The 17520-nt window shown below is 40.1% G+C and overlaps 1 protein-coding gene across 1 annotated transcript in view; it reads left to right on the top strand.

Moving 5' to 3' along the window:
- The first annotated feature begins 355 nt into the window (after positions 1-355).
- Positions 356-17520, top strand: part of rcan3 (regulator of calcineurin 3) — a 42810-nt gene continuing 25645 nt past the window's right edge. Inside the window, exons 1-2 of the mRNA XM_067614274.1 lie at positions 356-515; positions 4111-4381. Of these exons, the coding sequence (XP_067470375.1) occupies positions 4175-4381 (207 nt within the window). The 5' untranslated portion in view covers positions 356-515; positions 4111-4174. The remainder of the gene's footprint in view (positions 516-4110; positions 4382-17520) is intronic.

The following is a 17520-nucleotide window of genomic DNA, read 5'->3' on the forward strand; positions in this document are numbered from 1 at the left end:
CTTTAAACATTCAAAATTCAAGTATTTTGTCCTGTAAATGTGTGAGCAACAGGTGGATCCAGAAGGATGAACTGTAATCTATCTGCAAACATTAAAAGGTCGGTAGAGATGTAACTACCTCATAACGTTTACACAACAGATGAGGTTATTGATTGATCCACCGGCGGAGTGACACGGCTCAAACAAACTGAAGCGCAGTTCGCAGCAGGGCGCGCGCAGTGTACCACTTCGCCGTTTGATCGCCACCAATCTTGACGTGCAGCATCCTCCCCTTTGCTGCAACCTGATTGGTCGCTGTGAGGCTACGCCGGCCCCTCATTGGTCTCACCTGCGGCTCCCTGACGCTGGAGTAGGCTGCATCAGATAATATTTAGTAATCCAGCAACAACAAACACCGACGCGTCTGACAGCAGCCCCTGAAATATCACAGCAGCTGCTACAAAGTCGGCTGAAAATTCTGCTTTTAGTCCTCTAGAAAATGAGTTGTCTCTGCCGCTTTCACTGACGGTAGTGAGGTGAGTTATACAGACACTGAACAGCATTTGAAACCGATTAGAGAAATTACAACATGAACTTAATTTCTAGGGTTTTCTAGTCGTGTGAGCGCTACCATGACTATGTGGGAACTTTCGCATGGATTTTCTTTCATTATAGGCTGAAAATAGTATTTGGTTTGGCAGACAAAAAAGTGCCTTCACGAAAGAGAATCTTTTACTGTTATTATAAACGCTCGTGCCGCATTTTTTGCACGAGCCCTCTGCGTAACATACCGGGGTTTCCTTTGGGATTACACGCAACATACATGCTTTGATGTCACGACCCTCTCCGGCCATTTATACTGAGGGCGTGTGACGTAATTGGTGCCACTGCCCTCGTGTGCTCCAGTGCCACGTCATTTTACAGGTATAAAATTACTGCAGGTTATAGTTTTTGATCTATAATCAATATCCACTCTGTATTTATTCTGAGTATTTGAGACCTGGTTGATTTTCAGACGTTATTGTGATAAAAAATAGAGATGATAAGCTTCATTTGGTTATATGCGCCGCTAGATGTCACTCTATCCTCAGTACAGTGTTGGAGAGGTTGGTGTTACAGAAAAAATGACAATGAAAGTTTTATGTATTTGTGTCAGACTTGGCTTCATCATAACATTTTCTTCAAATTATTTAAGTAATTCAAGTTATTTTGGTTTTCCGCTGTGTTGCTTTTAAAATTGTATTCTTATGACTAAACTTAGTGACTTGTTTCACAAATAATTTTGAAGGTGAAAGTTCATCAGGAGGCAATTAAGTCAGTATAGATATTAAATAGGCCTATCTCATGGCACTAGGGCTGCAAATAACTAATAAATTTCGTTATTGATTAATCTGCCAATTACCCTTTGGATTAATTGATTTAATTGTTTGGTCTATGAAATGTCAAAAAAAGAAAAAAAAGCCAAAGTGATGTCTTCAAATGTTTGTCTATGTTTATTTTGAACATGTAACAAGTAAAAAAAAAAAAAAGAAAACATATGGGGGAGAACGGGGTAACATGAGCCACTTTTTACATTTGATGATTTTACTGCAAAATGAAAGTGTATTTGTTTCAAATAATAGTAACTATATATACCTCAGGTTGTTGTGTACCCATGGAAATGAAAACAAGTTATCTAATTGTTATGGTTTAGAACAATGACCCATCAAGAAAAGTTAGTCCTATGGCACAACTTACCCCAAGGTGGCGGTAAAATGAGCATGGGGATGGGGTAAATTGAGCGCTCTATGGGTAAATAGTGTGACCATTAAATACTGATATAAAAATCACCCAAAATCAAACTAATTTGAGATAATTTTGAACTTTATTAATGCCATCAATTTAACAAAGGCAAAAACTCATACTTTTCAGTAAAATTATATGTTTGTGTCTTGTTGTTCAACATGTTACCTAAACACTTTCAGTAAAGATTAAACTGTGATCTTTGTGGGTTACTGTAGCTACAGAAAGAATATGTGTGTAAATGTGCTTTTGTGTATACAGACAGGTGACAAATTAAAGGAAAAACTGTTCCAGGTCTGAATGCTTGACCCCTACAGTGAGGGGATCTGGTGGCTCTGTTATGCTTTGGGGGGCATTTTGCTGGCATGGTTTGGGTCTTCTTGTCCCCTTAGAGGGAAGGGTCACTGCTAATCAATACAAAGTTGTTCTGAGTGCTCACCTTTATCCTGTGATCAAACATTTCTACCTTGATGGGAGTTGTTTCCTCCAGGATAACTGTAGTGGAAATTTAAGATGAATTCACAGAGAGCAAGTTGTCTTTCAGAGTTTTATTGCAATATCCAAAATACATATTTGCAAGTCCAAATCTCCCAGTTTGCTAGGCTGAAGAGATACTGAATGAAGTTCAGTGTTGGTACTTGCATATACATACATACACATGCATCACAATCATCCCATATCCATCACCCTAACAGTTATTTTTAATTAATTCACCCTATCTCTTGGGAGTTTCTTTCGGTCTCTGCTGAGAATTAAGAGTTGAAGGCCAAATCATTATCTGCTTTTCCTCCCTGGACATTCCCTCTAAAGTTACAATGACCGAGTCCCACACTTCACCTTTGATAGTATCTGTTAGGAACATGTAACATGTGTATTGATGCTGTTCTGGTGGCCCAACACCTTACTAAGACACTTTATGTTGGCTTTTCCTTTAATTTACCACCCATCTGTATGTACAGCATGTTTGTGTGTGGCTTAAACTTAACATCAGTCAACAATTAGGTATTTATTCATCAACATTGTAATACTTGTAACAGTGATCAAACATTAACATGAACAGGGTCTCTAGTCTCTAGACTATCAGAAAATAATTTTTGGGGGTAAATTGAGCCATTGACTCAACTTGCCCCCAATGTCACTGGCACGTTTTACCCCACTACATTCATTTTGACAAAATTGTTTCACACAGTGGCTCAGATCCACAGTTATGCTAAGTTTATGACCTTGTTTTGTAGCTTACACTGACTTAAATCAACATGTAATAATGTCCAAAACTTATCTTTTTTAATTAAGATACAAGACTGATAACTTTAGTGTCATGATGAATTCACTTGGCATGACAAAAATCTTTTTTTTTGCTGACCATGCTCTCCATGTGCTTGAGTCCAAGATCGATTGAGTAATGTGAATTATACTTTCTTAATTTGTGTTCACATGATTCATTTTGGTTATGGTTATCTAGATAAAGGGCGTGGCTCATTATACCCACTGGCTCTATTTACCCCGTTCTCCCCTACTGCAAACTCTCAATAAACAAATTCTCATAAACAACATAAATAAATATTACATGTCTGAAAGGGAGTAGGAAGAAGTATACACTGATCTATACAACTCACAACTAACTACCCCAATGCTATTAGGCACAACCCAAGTATTCACCCAGTGTCAATCAGATATAAAAACCCAAGCCAAAAAATATTCAGTTTACTCTTTGTCATATATAATAATAAACATTTGAGATGCTGGAATCTGAGAACGTAACCTTTTTTCACAATTTTTGCTTGAAAAACACCTGAAACGATTAATCAGTTATCAGTTATTTTTCTGTTTATCAACTAATTGTTTCAGCTGCGAGGCATCCGTGCAAGATTGCAAGATGGTTCTCTAGAGACTCTGTACTGGGAGCAGCTGGTATATTTTCTCTTCATCACCAACGAATGCTTAGATATAATTGAAGCATTAACAGACAGACTGAAATTGTGATATTTCAAGCAAGAAAACTGACCTAAAAGAAGGATCTAAACATGGAACTTTTGGCTTTTTTCCTCTCTGTTTTATAATTTTTTTTTTGTTGTTTGTTACCACATCTTTGCTCCTATTGACATTTGTTCATTATCGTGTGCTTTTGCTGTCACTCTCTCCTTCATCTTCATTCTTTCCTCTCTCCCTGTCTCTCTTTTATCTCTCCTGCACCTTGCGTAGTATCATCCCTTGATGAACACTTTACTGCGACCCTGAAATCTTCACGCACCGGTGTCTCACTATCACCTCATTTTCTCCACAAACATCCAGCGAGTATATTCACCTTATCTCCCAATGTCCAATCTCTTCACCTTCCCTTCTCCCCAGTCGGATCTTTCCCAGCCTCTGTGGTCCCACACCCACCTGTCTGCGGCCTCCTAAAAGGCTCAAGATGCTGCGAGAGAGCTCCAAGGCTTGGAGCAACGGCTCAGAGGCCTACAGCAGCGATCCCGAGGAGGACGAGGAGGAGGAGGACATGGTGTTTGGGGAGAACGATCAGGACGGCATGGCGGAGGAGATGATGGATCTGAGCGACCTCCCCACGGCGCTCTTCGCGTGCAGCGTCCATGAAGCCGTGTTCGAAGAGGACGCGCACAGGGTGAGATTGAGCAAACTCACTTTCTGGGTCGTATTTTGGTTGTATGCGTGTGTGCGTGAGTCTGTGTATGTTTGAGTCATCTTTGCTGAATGTGTCAGCGCATCCGAGACTTAAAGCCCAGCAACATGTGCATGATGTCATCCACAGCTTTTGCTCCTGCCTGTCAAAGTCCAGTCACCATCTCAAGCTGTGCTGCTGATTGCTCAACCGCAAAGGCACACACTCTCTCTCTCTCTCTCTCTCTCTCACACACACACACACACACACACACACACACACACACACACACACACACACACACCTGATGCCAGCTGTTTATTTGCCAGGGAACATCAATGCAGGGCAGAGGATTACAATATGGCTTGCACAGAATCGTTAGCCTTAATCCATGTGCCTGTGCATGTCATTCAATCATCACCCCATGCAGTGTCTCATACATGCCCACTTGTGCTTCTAGATGTGTCCACAGGCCTCCATACTAAAGCATCAAACACAATCACACTCATGCACACACATTTATATGCCATCAAGGCCTCTCTAGGATGCGTCGAGTCTGTCCGTCGCAGCTTTATCAGGCTCCACGGAGAGAATACTTGGATCACTGGATCCTGTTTGCTTGAGAAGGATACAAAGATAATACTTTAAATTTTCAACAATCCAAAAAATGCTGTCCCTCTATTCCTAGTAGTTGCAGCTGGCATGCTTCACATCTCCTCTACTGTCTTTGTATCTTGTTTAATCTGTCAAGTCTATGCATCTCTCTCTTCTATATCTTAAAGCTATCCATCTCATCTTCCTTTAACAGTTTTCTGTCCTCTTTCTGATCACCACATACACATTCGCCTGTTAACTTTCTTCTCCTTTCTCGATTCTTTTAGTATTCCCCTTCTGTCTCTCTCTCCTAAGTGTTCTTTATTTATCCTCTCTGTGTATATAAATGCAAAGCAGAGAGGCTAAATCTGGCGCATACACAAAATCCCTTTAAATGAATCACTCTTGCTTTGTGAGTTTGCTGTTTGTACACCCATAGCTCCTAGCAGTGGAGTCCTCCCCCTTCCCTTCCCTTCCTTTCCCTTCCCTTCCCTTCCCTCCCTTTTCATTTTGCCTCCTCACTTCATTACAATTCACACTCTGGCTTTTAAGTGGAAATGCCACCCACGCACCCTTCAGTCAGAGCATGTCAATAGATTGTTCTCCATATGGTTCAATTAAATGAGCCATGCTAAAAATAGAACTTTTGACATTTATTTAAACTTTCAAAATGAGGACAGGAAAGGGATGAGGTATGAAATAAAAAAAAAAAAAAACAGGTTGCTTGTGATATTTTCAAAGCACGAACAGGAACTTTATTAGGTTGTTTTTGGCTTGTAGCAGTGCTGTTTGATTCTGCACACACCCGTACACACACAGAGTCTTTAGCTTTTTCTAAAATTGCAAAATTCCAGCTGATAAAAACTTGACATCTCTAAACTCTACATCATCAGTGAAGAACAGGGACATGGCAACCTACATTTTTGTGTCTTTGGGCTCTTGGCTCTCTCCCAACACCGACATTACCTTCTGTTTCTGTTCTCAAAGGCTCGCATGCAGGAGGATGTGCTGTTTCAGTAATCACGCTGTGCTCCTTTAGAGAGAGAGAGAGAGAGAGAGACCCCATATATATAAGACACTCTTAGCAGGCTGTAAAAGCCTTTTCCTTTCTTCTGCATTAGTGAAAAGAAAGTAGAACCTAGTGGCACACTTTCTCTTTTATGTGCAGTATTTTGTTCTCCTGACCAGCTTTTAGGTAAAATGGAGAGACGCCTTAGAACTGCTTACTGTTTCGTTAGGAAGTTCAGCTCAGGCGTTGCCAGATCAGCCCACCGCTTCACTGAAACAGTTGGGTTAATTATTCATTTTATTAATTAAAAATAAATTCTTGTGATTATAACAGTGCTGCACCCTTACACTTAATGGTTTTAATGATCTGTCGGATCAGTTGTTCAAACAGGCATTATTTTTGATTTTCCATGTTCTCAATGTTTCCATTTAAATTAAATCTAGTAGCCTATAGAAGTAGTTCTAGTAGCCCTAGAAGACTATTTTGTTGACTATTTTTCAAAGTATATTGAAGGATTTTAGATGAATTAATGTGTGTTTTCCTACCTTCTGGACCACCTTTGTTAAATATGAAAATAAGAACATGAAACTTGCTTGAGAAAGATAAATATTCACAATGGAAAGCACGTCAGCAAGTCTTTCCTGTTACTTTCTTTGGAAAAACGTCACACCAAATACATCCTTCGTTTTATTCTTCCCGAAAAAAAATGTATTGTTTGTACATATGATTAAATTTTTCTAGTTTTTCAGTCGAACACCTTTCTCCAGCTTGATAAAGGTTAATGGACTGTGTAAACACCAGGGACAATGATTGGAAGTACAGGACTTTATCGGTCTATAATACAATGTTGTCTCTAAACCAAAATAAACCAAAAGAACCTTCACCCACCCCACAATTGTTACCCAAATTCAATTGTACTGAGTCTGCACTGAGTCATATCAGATTTGACTTGTAAAGTGCTGAGTCGCATACAGCCCTGATTAGCTTCCTTAGACTGATTTTCATTGTGGTCTGAGGAATGTTCATCTCATTCTGTTGTGAATACGATTAACAGTGTTGCATAGACCGAACACAGCCGCAGCCAGTGTGGTTTCTAATTTCAACATGATTCATTATCTGTAGCACCCTCGGAAAACAAGTGTGCACAAAGAGTGAGGGAGGTAGAGACAGAGGTGTGTGTGTGGGCAAAGTAACGAGGCAAAGTGGTTTCTGTGCTTGTCAAGAGAAAGGTCAGAGAAGCCATTATAAGTGGTCCCTCATAGGGCCCAGTGTATATCAGGCCTAATCAGCACTGAGCAAAGCTTTCATCACTGCTCCTGCTGCTGTCAGACTGAGCCCTCCTCAATCCATAACCAGCGCAATCAAGCAAGCGCCAGCTGCAAGCTTAACTCAACACCAAACAAAATGTTTTTATCTGACACGTAATGAAAACTAAACAAGATGTTTTTAAGTTAGTGGTCTGCATTGCTGCAGGGTAATACTAAATGATTAATTTCAGCTTAAAGCTGCACTAGTCAATATTTTTTTAAATGGACAATGGGTCACATTGTCAAGTTCAATGTTAAAGATGAAGAATTATTACCTGACTCTGCAGTCTTTTTAAGCTATATTGGGCATCTTTGAAGGTCATTGTTTTGGTTTTACAGCCTCCAACGGTACTGTTTGGGCTCACATCACTTTCACTTCAATCAGGAGAGATCAACGACAATGTGAAGCATCTTCATAAAGTGTTATGAAGATAGGAGATAGCACAAGGCCCCCCTGGAGTCTAGACACTGGTGGTGTTGGAGTGGAGCCAGCAGGTGGTTGATGGAAACCCTTACACCTGTCTTCCTGGATATCATGGAGGTCATGGGGGTGATGCAGAGGAGTTGGGTTGAGTAATAGTAGGTCTGAAAGACGGAATGGCAGAGTTGGCAGAGCAGCCCACTGTTTTTGCTACATGCCCAGCACCAAACGACAGAGAGACAAACATAGCAGCTAACAGGTGAACATAGTGGAGCATTTAGAAGCTAAAGAGCCAGATATTTGCTTCAAGAGTTGGTGGAGAGCTGAAGGAAACATCACTCAGAGTGAATGCTAATGTTGCCCCGTGTCTTCTGGACGTATAAATAGGCAACTGTTTGCTAACGTTTTTGCCATATCAAGTATAATATTTATATAAGGTGATAATATGTCAATGATGTGTTCACAGCTTGTTCTGCTGCCAAGTGGTCAAAAAAAGTATTAAGAAAGGAAAAGGCTATTACAGCCTGCTAAGACTGGCTTACCCAAATTACAAAAAACATATTCTCACTTAGCTCTAGTGGAATGTGTGCAGATAGTTTTGGTTTAACGTCACCCGTTTCTGAGATTTCTGCCTCTACATCAATAGAGGTGAATGTCATTTGTTTGTGCTCACAGCATTGAAAACTGACATTTATAAAATTCACCAGTAGGACTGTGTATCTTGACATTTCTCTGATAGTGGTGACAATACAATATCTGTGTTTTGAGAGATAACTAAGCACAAAAAGCATAACTATTGTATCTGCGTGGCTAGGTACTACTAGAAGTAAGAGGGAAAATATGTTCCTCTGTAATTTGGGTGAACCGACCATTTAATGATGTGCACATTGGTTTCCCAGTCCCAAAAATACCAGCAGCAATGGATAACTTTCTCTATCTTTACTGCAGAAGTGCTACAAGGATTTTTCAAACAGTTCCACTTAGTGATGCATTAGCAGTGTAGCAGCGATAGAGTACTGTAAGTACGTGAAAAGTTGAGCTGCTCAGATGGACCCACTTCAGTCTAATGTGTTTGATAGTGTGACTCATATATACATATATATGTGTATACGTATATATCTATATATGAACAATGAGCAATGAAACACATCAGGGACTAAAGATAGCGTGATAGAGGATGTGAAAAGTGAGATGTAAAGTGAGTGCCAGTGTGTGTGTCTGTTATCTGCACACGCAATGCATGTACATAGTGTGCATGCAAGCGCGTGGTAGTGATATGTTTGCATTTGTCAGACTACAGTCTATTTTTGGGCGTCGGTCTCGGGGGGTGGGGGGGGGGGGTGAACGTGAGGGAGAGGGTGCTTGGCAGGCTGAAGGTCAGACATGATGCAGTGCAGAGTGAGTGAGTGCCGCTGGCCCCTGCTCCTGCTGCGGCCTGAATATTATTCTGGTACACTGACTGGGGTTGTCTCACCGACCTGGTGTGCTTGTTTTGCATCTATTTATCAAACAGAAGCAAGCAGAAAGCAATTCCATTGCTGAGCAGACAACAATGGAAAGCACAATTTGGCCAAATTCAGCTGTTGTGGCACTCAAAGTATTTTGCACATTTGACAAGACAGTGTTTTCTTATCCAATAACAATTTTCCACTTTTCTCTGTTAAACTGCATCACTCCTTGCATTTTGATGAGTATCTCAAGCTGAAGACAACTATTAAAGTTTTCAGTAAAATCTGAGCCTCTACTGAGACCACAGATATAATCAGGCGAGCTAATGCTGGATTGTAATTAACACTGTATGTGCAACAAAATCTACTTTTCACACAGTAATTTCTACATAACATCACTGATCTTTTATGGACATTAAATCATTTTCTGCAGGAGTTGAACACATAAAGGTCTTTTTGTCTGGGTAGAACTTAAAACAGGGAAGGAATAAAGTGACAGAACATATTAAAAGCCCTGTACGCCCATAGTAAACCCACACAAGTGATTTTAATAATTTTGGTTGATTACATAGGGCGGGACAGATTGGTGTGATCAGACTGGATTTTACTTGGCTAAATGTACTAGTGTGGTGTGTCGAAAAGCAAACAGGACAGGAAATGGCATGAGTGTGGTCGTAAGCATAAACTGCAGGAGTTAGCATGGCTAGCTGGCTGATACGTTAACAGCTGTTATTAACCTCTGTCACTGTCCTTTCACTCACTTGTACTCACTTTTTTTCCATTTTATATCATTGCTGGAATGCTAGTGACAAAACAAGCAACTTTAAGACATCACATTGGGCAAGGAACTTGTGATGGGCATTTTTAACTATTTTCTGCCATTAATAACATTTATCTTTAACAATAAACTTTTTTTATTCACACTGTCTTTGCTCCTTTTTATATTCTTCAAAGTGGCTGATCCCTGAGTCGTCTTGGGTTGCACTTTTGAGTCCAGAAATCATATCTTTACTCTGATATTAGATTAGAAAATACCTCTTGAACACATGAATGTGTTTCAATTGAATGGTAATTTGGGAAAAATGCTTCCCACAGCTTAGTTTATTATGTCATGTTGTACTTTCTAAACCCCTAATCTATAAACCTCTATCCACAAACATCTATTTAAAGACATCATAATATCTCCACCATGATGAAAATCATTTCACAGCAGCAGTTTGATTTATTTTTTTTTTTTAACTTCACACAGTACCACTCCCACACCTTCAGATGAAGAGCTTCAGGGAAACACTTTTTTTTTTTTTTGGCTCTTTGATGAGTGATTATGATTTGGTTTTGTGCATGGTTGCCTCGATAAAAGCAACAGCTCATCTTGTCCACCACAACCACCACCACTCGCCTACTACACGGGCTGAATATGAAACTATAAGATTTAGGATGCTCCGTAAGCCGCTGTGTCATTTGTTCTTAGTGGTGCTTCTGCGATTCTATTTAAATCAAGATTATTTTCTGGTTCAATCAGTCTAAAAAAAGAAACACTCTGTGGGCGCATTCAAGAATAGCAGTTCAGAATACAACAGAGTATGATTTCTTATTTAACTGATGCCAAGTATAAACAGACTCCTATGAATTGAGGCATAACTGCAATAATACAGTCCATAAAAATAAGGAGCTAAAATAAACCCGCAGGCAACAGGAAGTTTAGTTAAGCTGTGAGAATTTATGAGAACCAGTCAGTTTTTGGATCTTTCTTTCTGTCTATATTCTAGTTGTATTTTAAAAATGGAAATTTCTTCTTCACGGAAAGTCTGCTGGACTGTGTTGTACATCTTAAACTTTTTAATAAAGACGTTGTACTTCACTATGCTACTACCAGTTTGGCTCATACTGCCCTTATTTCCTTTTCTTTTACCTTTCTGTTTACTTGCAGAACTTTGTTGATGTCTAAATGTTGTGTGGCACTCGAGTCTACAAAGCTGGCTCCCCTGTGATGCTGCTTCTTGGAGTTATTTATTAGGAGGAAGGTGGGGAGACCAGCATTCAAATCAATTTCTGCCGGCTGTCATTTACAGAAAAGGACTATTGACAGTCTCCCGGCAGTCGTTTTTTTTGTTACTTTGCTGGAAAAACAATCATGAATTTAACTCTCCCCAATTCAATTTGCTTTATATTGGTTCGTGTTTATTTCTGTTTTTCCTTAGATCTTTCATTTGTTAATTTCTCCCATGAGTGCTTTTCTGCCCTCTTTAAGTTAAAGGTGCAGTGTGTAGAATTTAGCGGCGTCTAGCGGAACAGACTCGGCAATGGAATATAATATTTATAAGTTTGTTTTAATTAATGTAATCACCTGAAAATAAGAATTGTTGTATTTTTGTTACCTTAGAATAAGCTCTTTATATCTACATAAGGAGCGGGTCCTCTTCCACGGAGGCTGCCAGGTTTCTACAGAAGCCCAGAGTGGAAAAACCAAACACCAGCTCTAGAGAGGGAGTTTTTCATGAGTTTCACAGCCACCATTGGTTCTCCCACATGCTTGGAAGGGGAGGGTGAGGTTGCAGTTTGTTGCAATCTGCAACCTCACCACTAGATGCCACTAAATCCTGTACACTGCCACACTGCACCTTTAAGTCTGTCTCTGTTTGCATCTCACTCTCTCTCCCTCTCACTGTCTCCATCATGTTGCTTATTGACAGTCTATATCCACAATAGCGACGTCTAGGGGGCCCTCGTGATTGTCTGTGCCTGTGATTTTTACAGTTTGAGCATCTTTTGCTTTAGTGGCTGCTCGGTTGTCTGAAACAGATCTGGAAGCTATATCAATACCCTTCTTCTCTTTTTCATTTTAGTTTACTTACAGGCCAGCCTCATCCTTTAATGTTTGCAATCTCATCACACCAGTTTGCCACTTGTGCTCATCTTTAGTTGCCATGTTGATCCCATGGCTTTAAATTAGATCTGTTTGAAGTGAAAGAATATAGAGCTCTTCCTATCCTCTGGTGAAAAGTCTATCATTTCTTTCTCCCTCTTTGTTTGCCTGCCTTAGAAAATGGCACCCACTTCTCAGAGCGCTGTGTTGTCTTCAAAGCTTTGTGTTAGATCTGAAACCGCCTTGGGTCCTTTCCTTCCCTGACCGTTTTTTTTTTTTTTTTCTTTCTTTCTTTCTTTTTTTGTTGTGTCTGGTATTCCAGCAGCAGTGATGCCTGCATGCGGGTTAAAGAGTCTGCCTAACCCATCCAAATGTTTGACCTGATTTCAAAGCAAAGCAATCAGTAGAGCCATCGGCACGTGTCGCTCTGTGCTTCCTCCTCCGTCCCCCTCCTATCCCCTCTGTCTCTGTCCCGCTCACACAGCTATGGCAGCTCAATCTCTCCTGCTCCTAAGCTGCTGGACGGGGTTAAAACACTGAACAGCTGCTGGTGGCCCACCAGATGTGGGCTGTGAACCAGAAACATACTATACTTTCAGCCTACATGTTCGGACAGTATCCGTGACACCGTTTCCTAAAGCATTTCATACTGTACATAAAGCAGCTTTTTTGTTTTATCGCAGGTATTTGTATTTATTTGTGTACTATTTTATATATTCACATTATTGAAAGGTGTTCTCAAAGCAGTTTCTGTTAAGGTAAAGTTTCTTACACAGGATAGGATGCAACTAAGTTACTTTCATTATTGATTAATTTGACACTTTTATGATTGATCAAATAATCGTCTAGTCTATAAACTCAACTATCAACTTGACGTCCCTAAATAACAAAGAAATAAAACAGATAAAAGTACAAAATTCTCACATTTGAGAAGCTGTAACCAGAAAATGTTTTTCCTTAAAAAATGAATTGAACAATTGATTGATTATCAATTCAATCAATTATCATAATTGTTTATAATTTTTCTGTTTTCTTGGTGTCAGTACAGGTCTTATTAAACAGATTATTGATAAGATGTGATTTATCTACATACTGTTTCTTAGTGACTGTCAACAACAACAACAAACTTTTACAAACATCGTAGAATAATTTGCATATAAACTACTATGATACATTATCCCATTTATATTAGCCAATACGTTTAGTTTAGTTATCAAATGAATAACTGAAGAGAAAATATTTGGATCAGTGCATCCCTGTTCCAAAACTGATAAATTTCCATTTTAAAAAATGAATGAAAAAGCACTGAATTGCTCTTTTTGCACAAATGATTGTACACGTTTCCCGTGAGAACATCGTTTTTGTTAATTAGGAGAAAAGAGTTGGAGTCAGAGTTGGCCCGTGGGAGTTCTCTATCACTAATAATTAAAGCTGGATTGCCAGAAGCCATGTAAATCCATATCTATCAACATTTTTAACATCCAAATGACTAAATACTGCAGCAGCCACATTCCCTCCCGTACATTTCATCCAGTCAGAATTCAAACCACCAGATAAAACAAGTTTGGAGCTTTGAAGGAGTTTCAATCGAGGCTACTCGTGTTTGTCATTTACAGCCGATGATGGTGTCTGCTCGTCCTCAGGTATTCACGCTGTCGTTTGCACCTAATGACCTCTCTGCATCTCTTTCTGTGCCGCTTTTTCTATTCTCATTCACCCTCTCACTACTTTTATTCCCTCTGTGCCATCATGCCTCTCTGTGCTTCTCTGTTCTCCCCTGCTCTGTCTCACCTACACTCTTTAGATCTGTCTCTTTGCCCTGTAGACACTCTTTTATCCTCCCATCCCTCTGTCTCCCCCTGGCTCTCTGCGCCTGTACTTGGCTGCTTGCTTTATAAATAGCTTGGCCTAGATTACAGCAGCTGCATTGGCGCTGGCACCAGAGGTTGGTTTGGCAGAGCCAAGTGAGGTAGCCTGGTGTAACAAGGGGTTGGCAATGAAGGGATTGAGAGTGTATGTGTATGTGTATGTGTATATGTGTGTGTGTGTGTGTGCAGGTGTATGTGTGTGCAGGTGTGTGAAGATCATGAGGATTGTGCAGCCGCAGCCTGTCTGCATGCCTGCTATGGCCGTTCTCCAGAGTCATTCCTTTCATTCTTCTGCTTTCACATAACACAGACACACACACACACACACACACACACACACACACACATATAGACAAAGCTCATATCACTTGTGTGTCTGTGAGAACTCTTGTCATATTTGTCATATTTGATGCATTTCTATTTTTGGTGAGTTATTGTAGTGAGTAAATGTTTAGGAATATCTCCTGTCTGTTAGTGTGTGTGTGTGTGTGTGTGTGTGTGTGTGTGTGTGTGTGTGTGTGTGTGTGTGTGTGTGTGTGTGTGTTTCTTTTCAAATCCACAGAAGTTATAGCACAAATACAATATATATTTGCATGTAGATTTCCTTGTTTGTGTTTACTGATGCGTTGTTTACTTGTGTGTGTGTGTGTCTGTGTGTGTGTACGTGTATGCGTGTCTGCATTCACATTTGTGTATGATGAGCATGCGTATATCATCCCACCCTGATGATCCACTGCCCTGATTTCCTCCCTCCTGCTCCTCTGCAGAGCTCCACTTCAGAATACAAATTCATGCTCGTCAGTGAGTCTGAGACATGGCGTCTCACCCTTTTGAGCCTCTCTGCCTGCTTCTCTTCTCATCTCTTACAAAATGCATCACGCACTTCAAGACTCGTACTGTTGTAACCAGATTTCTACACTTCAATTAACCGTGCGGCTTACCTGTGAATTTATGCTTCATGTATAATCATTTATTGTTACATGCACATGAAGAAACGGGAAAATAAAACACTAGTTGAGCAAAGATTTCCTAAATCTAACCACCTGTTTGTATTTTATACAAACAGTTATTATAACCCTATTTTTATTTGCATGTTGTCATACATATTTACATGTTTTGGACGGACAGAAACAGAGTTTTTGAGGTGTTGTTAGGTGGATGTTCTGACCTTTAGACTGAGCTTCAAAAATGTAATTACCATAGAGATATGAGAGTAGTATTGATCTTCTCATCTTACTCTTGGCAACAAAGTGAATGTATTTTCCAAAATGTCAAAATATTCCTTTAAGAACAGATACAATTTACTGTGTACAAATCTGCTCCTGATATTAGACATTTGTGTAAAAAAAAAAAAAAAAAAAAAAAAAGATCCTCCGTTTTGAAATAATCGTCGACATTAAAGTAAAACACCTACTAATACTGTTATAAGGCAGCGACATTTGAAAGGTTATAATCATGTGTCTTCTCAGTCACAAATGCATTTTTTTCAAATGGACAAAGCATGTGTTTATACTTTCCAACATGGAGTCTTGTTCAAGCTGTGCTGACTGTGAGATCTAACAGAGGGAATTGTGAATGAGGAGTAGAGAATTGAGAATGAGGAGGAGGAGGAGAACTGCAGAATGAGGCCAGAGAGGAAGAAAAGTGCTTCATCATCCACAGCGATCCATCCTACTTATCAGCAGTGACAAAGGGATCAGAGCGGCACATCGACGCAGTGCTTTGATAACCGAAAAAAACATTAATCCAATGGGCTGTATGTTTATGGCTTATACTATACAGCAGAGACACATGACACGAGACTAGATCGTGTTAGACTAGATCAGATTAAACTGCATGTGAGGTTTAGTTCAGTGAGGATGGTTTTGAGGACCCTGGTGCACCAACAAGCATCTCCTCTACTGAAGTTTCTTTGAGCAAGACGCTGAATCTCCATCAGCTTTTGTTGACCCTCCACTTTTGTAAACAGGGGCAAGCGAAAAGAGAATTTTCCATGACTGCATAAATAAATGATCACAACTCTTGGCGAGCTAAGACTACATTAGATCCCAGAAAACAGTGTGGATTCAAAAGAAAAGGTGACGCAGGCACGCTGCTTTATCACTTCTGATCTCGTGATTAATAAACTGCGGGGGTGATTTTTGAAACCATATCTAAACCTGTCAAGTAGCATCTTCTGTGCTGCCCGCTGTTACCACCGTGACTTGAAAGAATAAAACAGATTCACTCCCAGCAGATGAACCAGCTGACGATGCCGTCCGGGCTTATGGGCCAACACGCTACAGTGTCTGGTGTTTTAGAGGCAGATTTTTCCAGACTTGTGCGGGTGACTGACTGATGCTGTCTGGTGGAGGAATGTCACAGTCATCCTCACGTATCTCACTCATGTTCTCCGTCTGCTCAGCGTGGACAATGCCTGACACACACAGACATAAATAGCCCTCACCGCCTAGAGCCTTAATATTAATGGCTTATAGGGGACTTAGCTGTCTCAGTTGGCTTGGCAATTGTTATTATGAAACAGAGGGAGGGAGAGAGAGAGATGACCTGAGTGATGGAAAGAAGATATGGTTTGTTAGGATATTATGCAATGATATAATGTCTGTGGGGTCTTTTTTAATAATTGGTCTTGAGCTGGAGTGGAAACTCTCACTGTATCATCATAATTAAGAAAAAAAAAAGGAGCTGTAGCAGCAGCAGGGCAGTCATCAGCTGCTTTTATTGTGAGTGATAGAGAGTCACGGTACAGTTAATCTCCAATCAACAAGTCAGCACTAAAAGTACGGTACAGCTCACTGAGAAGTTATTTTAAAGTTTTCATATGTTGGGTCTTAAACAGGATCAACAAAGTATCCGCAAGGCCGTTTTATAACCTCTAATGTCCAAATTAGGTGCCTATTTATTTTATATCAGTTGTACCATATCTATTAGGAGCATGTAGGGAGACAATATACACATCAGCTTGAGCACCACATACTGTAGCCATATAGTCTGTCTGTTATTATTAAGCCAGTGAAGCCACAGATCATGTCAACTGAAGGCAGCTCTAACTCCAGAGCATGTTGCTGCCAGGCTCGCTTATGCAATTTTGCATTGACGGGGGGGGGGGGGGGAACGTGCAGTGGACGCCCACAGAAGGCAGCGTATGTTTGACGCACAGTAATTTGAGCCAATCTTCTGTATGCAAAACAATATTTTATGATCGGCTGTTCAAATATTGCTCTTATGTGACTATAATTTGAAGGATATTATCAGTGATCTAAAGCACCGAATCTTATTGTGTGCTGCTTGTTATGGTGCTGGTGCACAGGTCATATGGACACAATAACAGGAACTTGTTCGGTCAAGTGGTTCCCAGCCTTTTTTGCTTGTGACGCCTTAATACAAAGCATAATATACGTGCTTCCCTCCTTCATTAAGTGTTAAGAGAGATTTTTCATTTGACTACGTTTTTTGAAGCCCGAAGAGATAAAACAATACAGTATTTCATGAGAAAAGCCTGAAAAATACACATAAAATTATGTAAAAGAATTTTAATTTTCTTGTTCCCTATCCCAGAAATCATCTCACAACATTTTAGATTCATCTCTTGACGCCATGTCGGGGTCCAGACCTTCAGTTGGGAACCT

Source organism: Thunnus thynnus, chromosome 16, assembly GCF_963924715.1.
Source record: "Thunnus thynnus chromosome 16, fThuThy2.1, whole genome shotgun sequence".
NCBI lineage: Eukaryota > Metazoa > Chordata > Actinopteri > Scombriformes > Scombridae > Thunnus > Thunnus thynnus.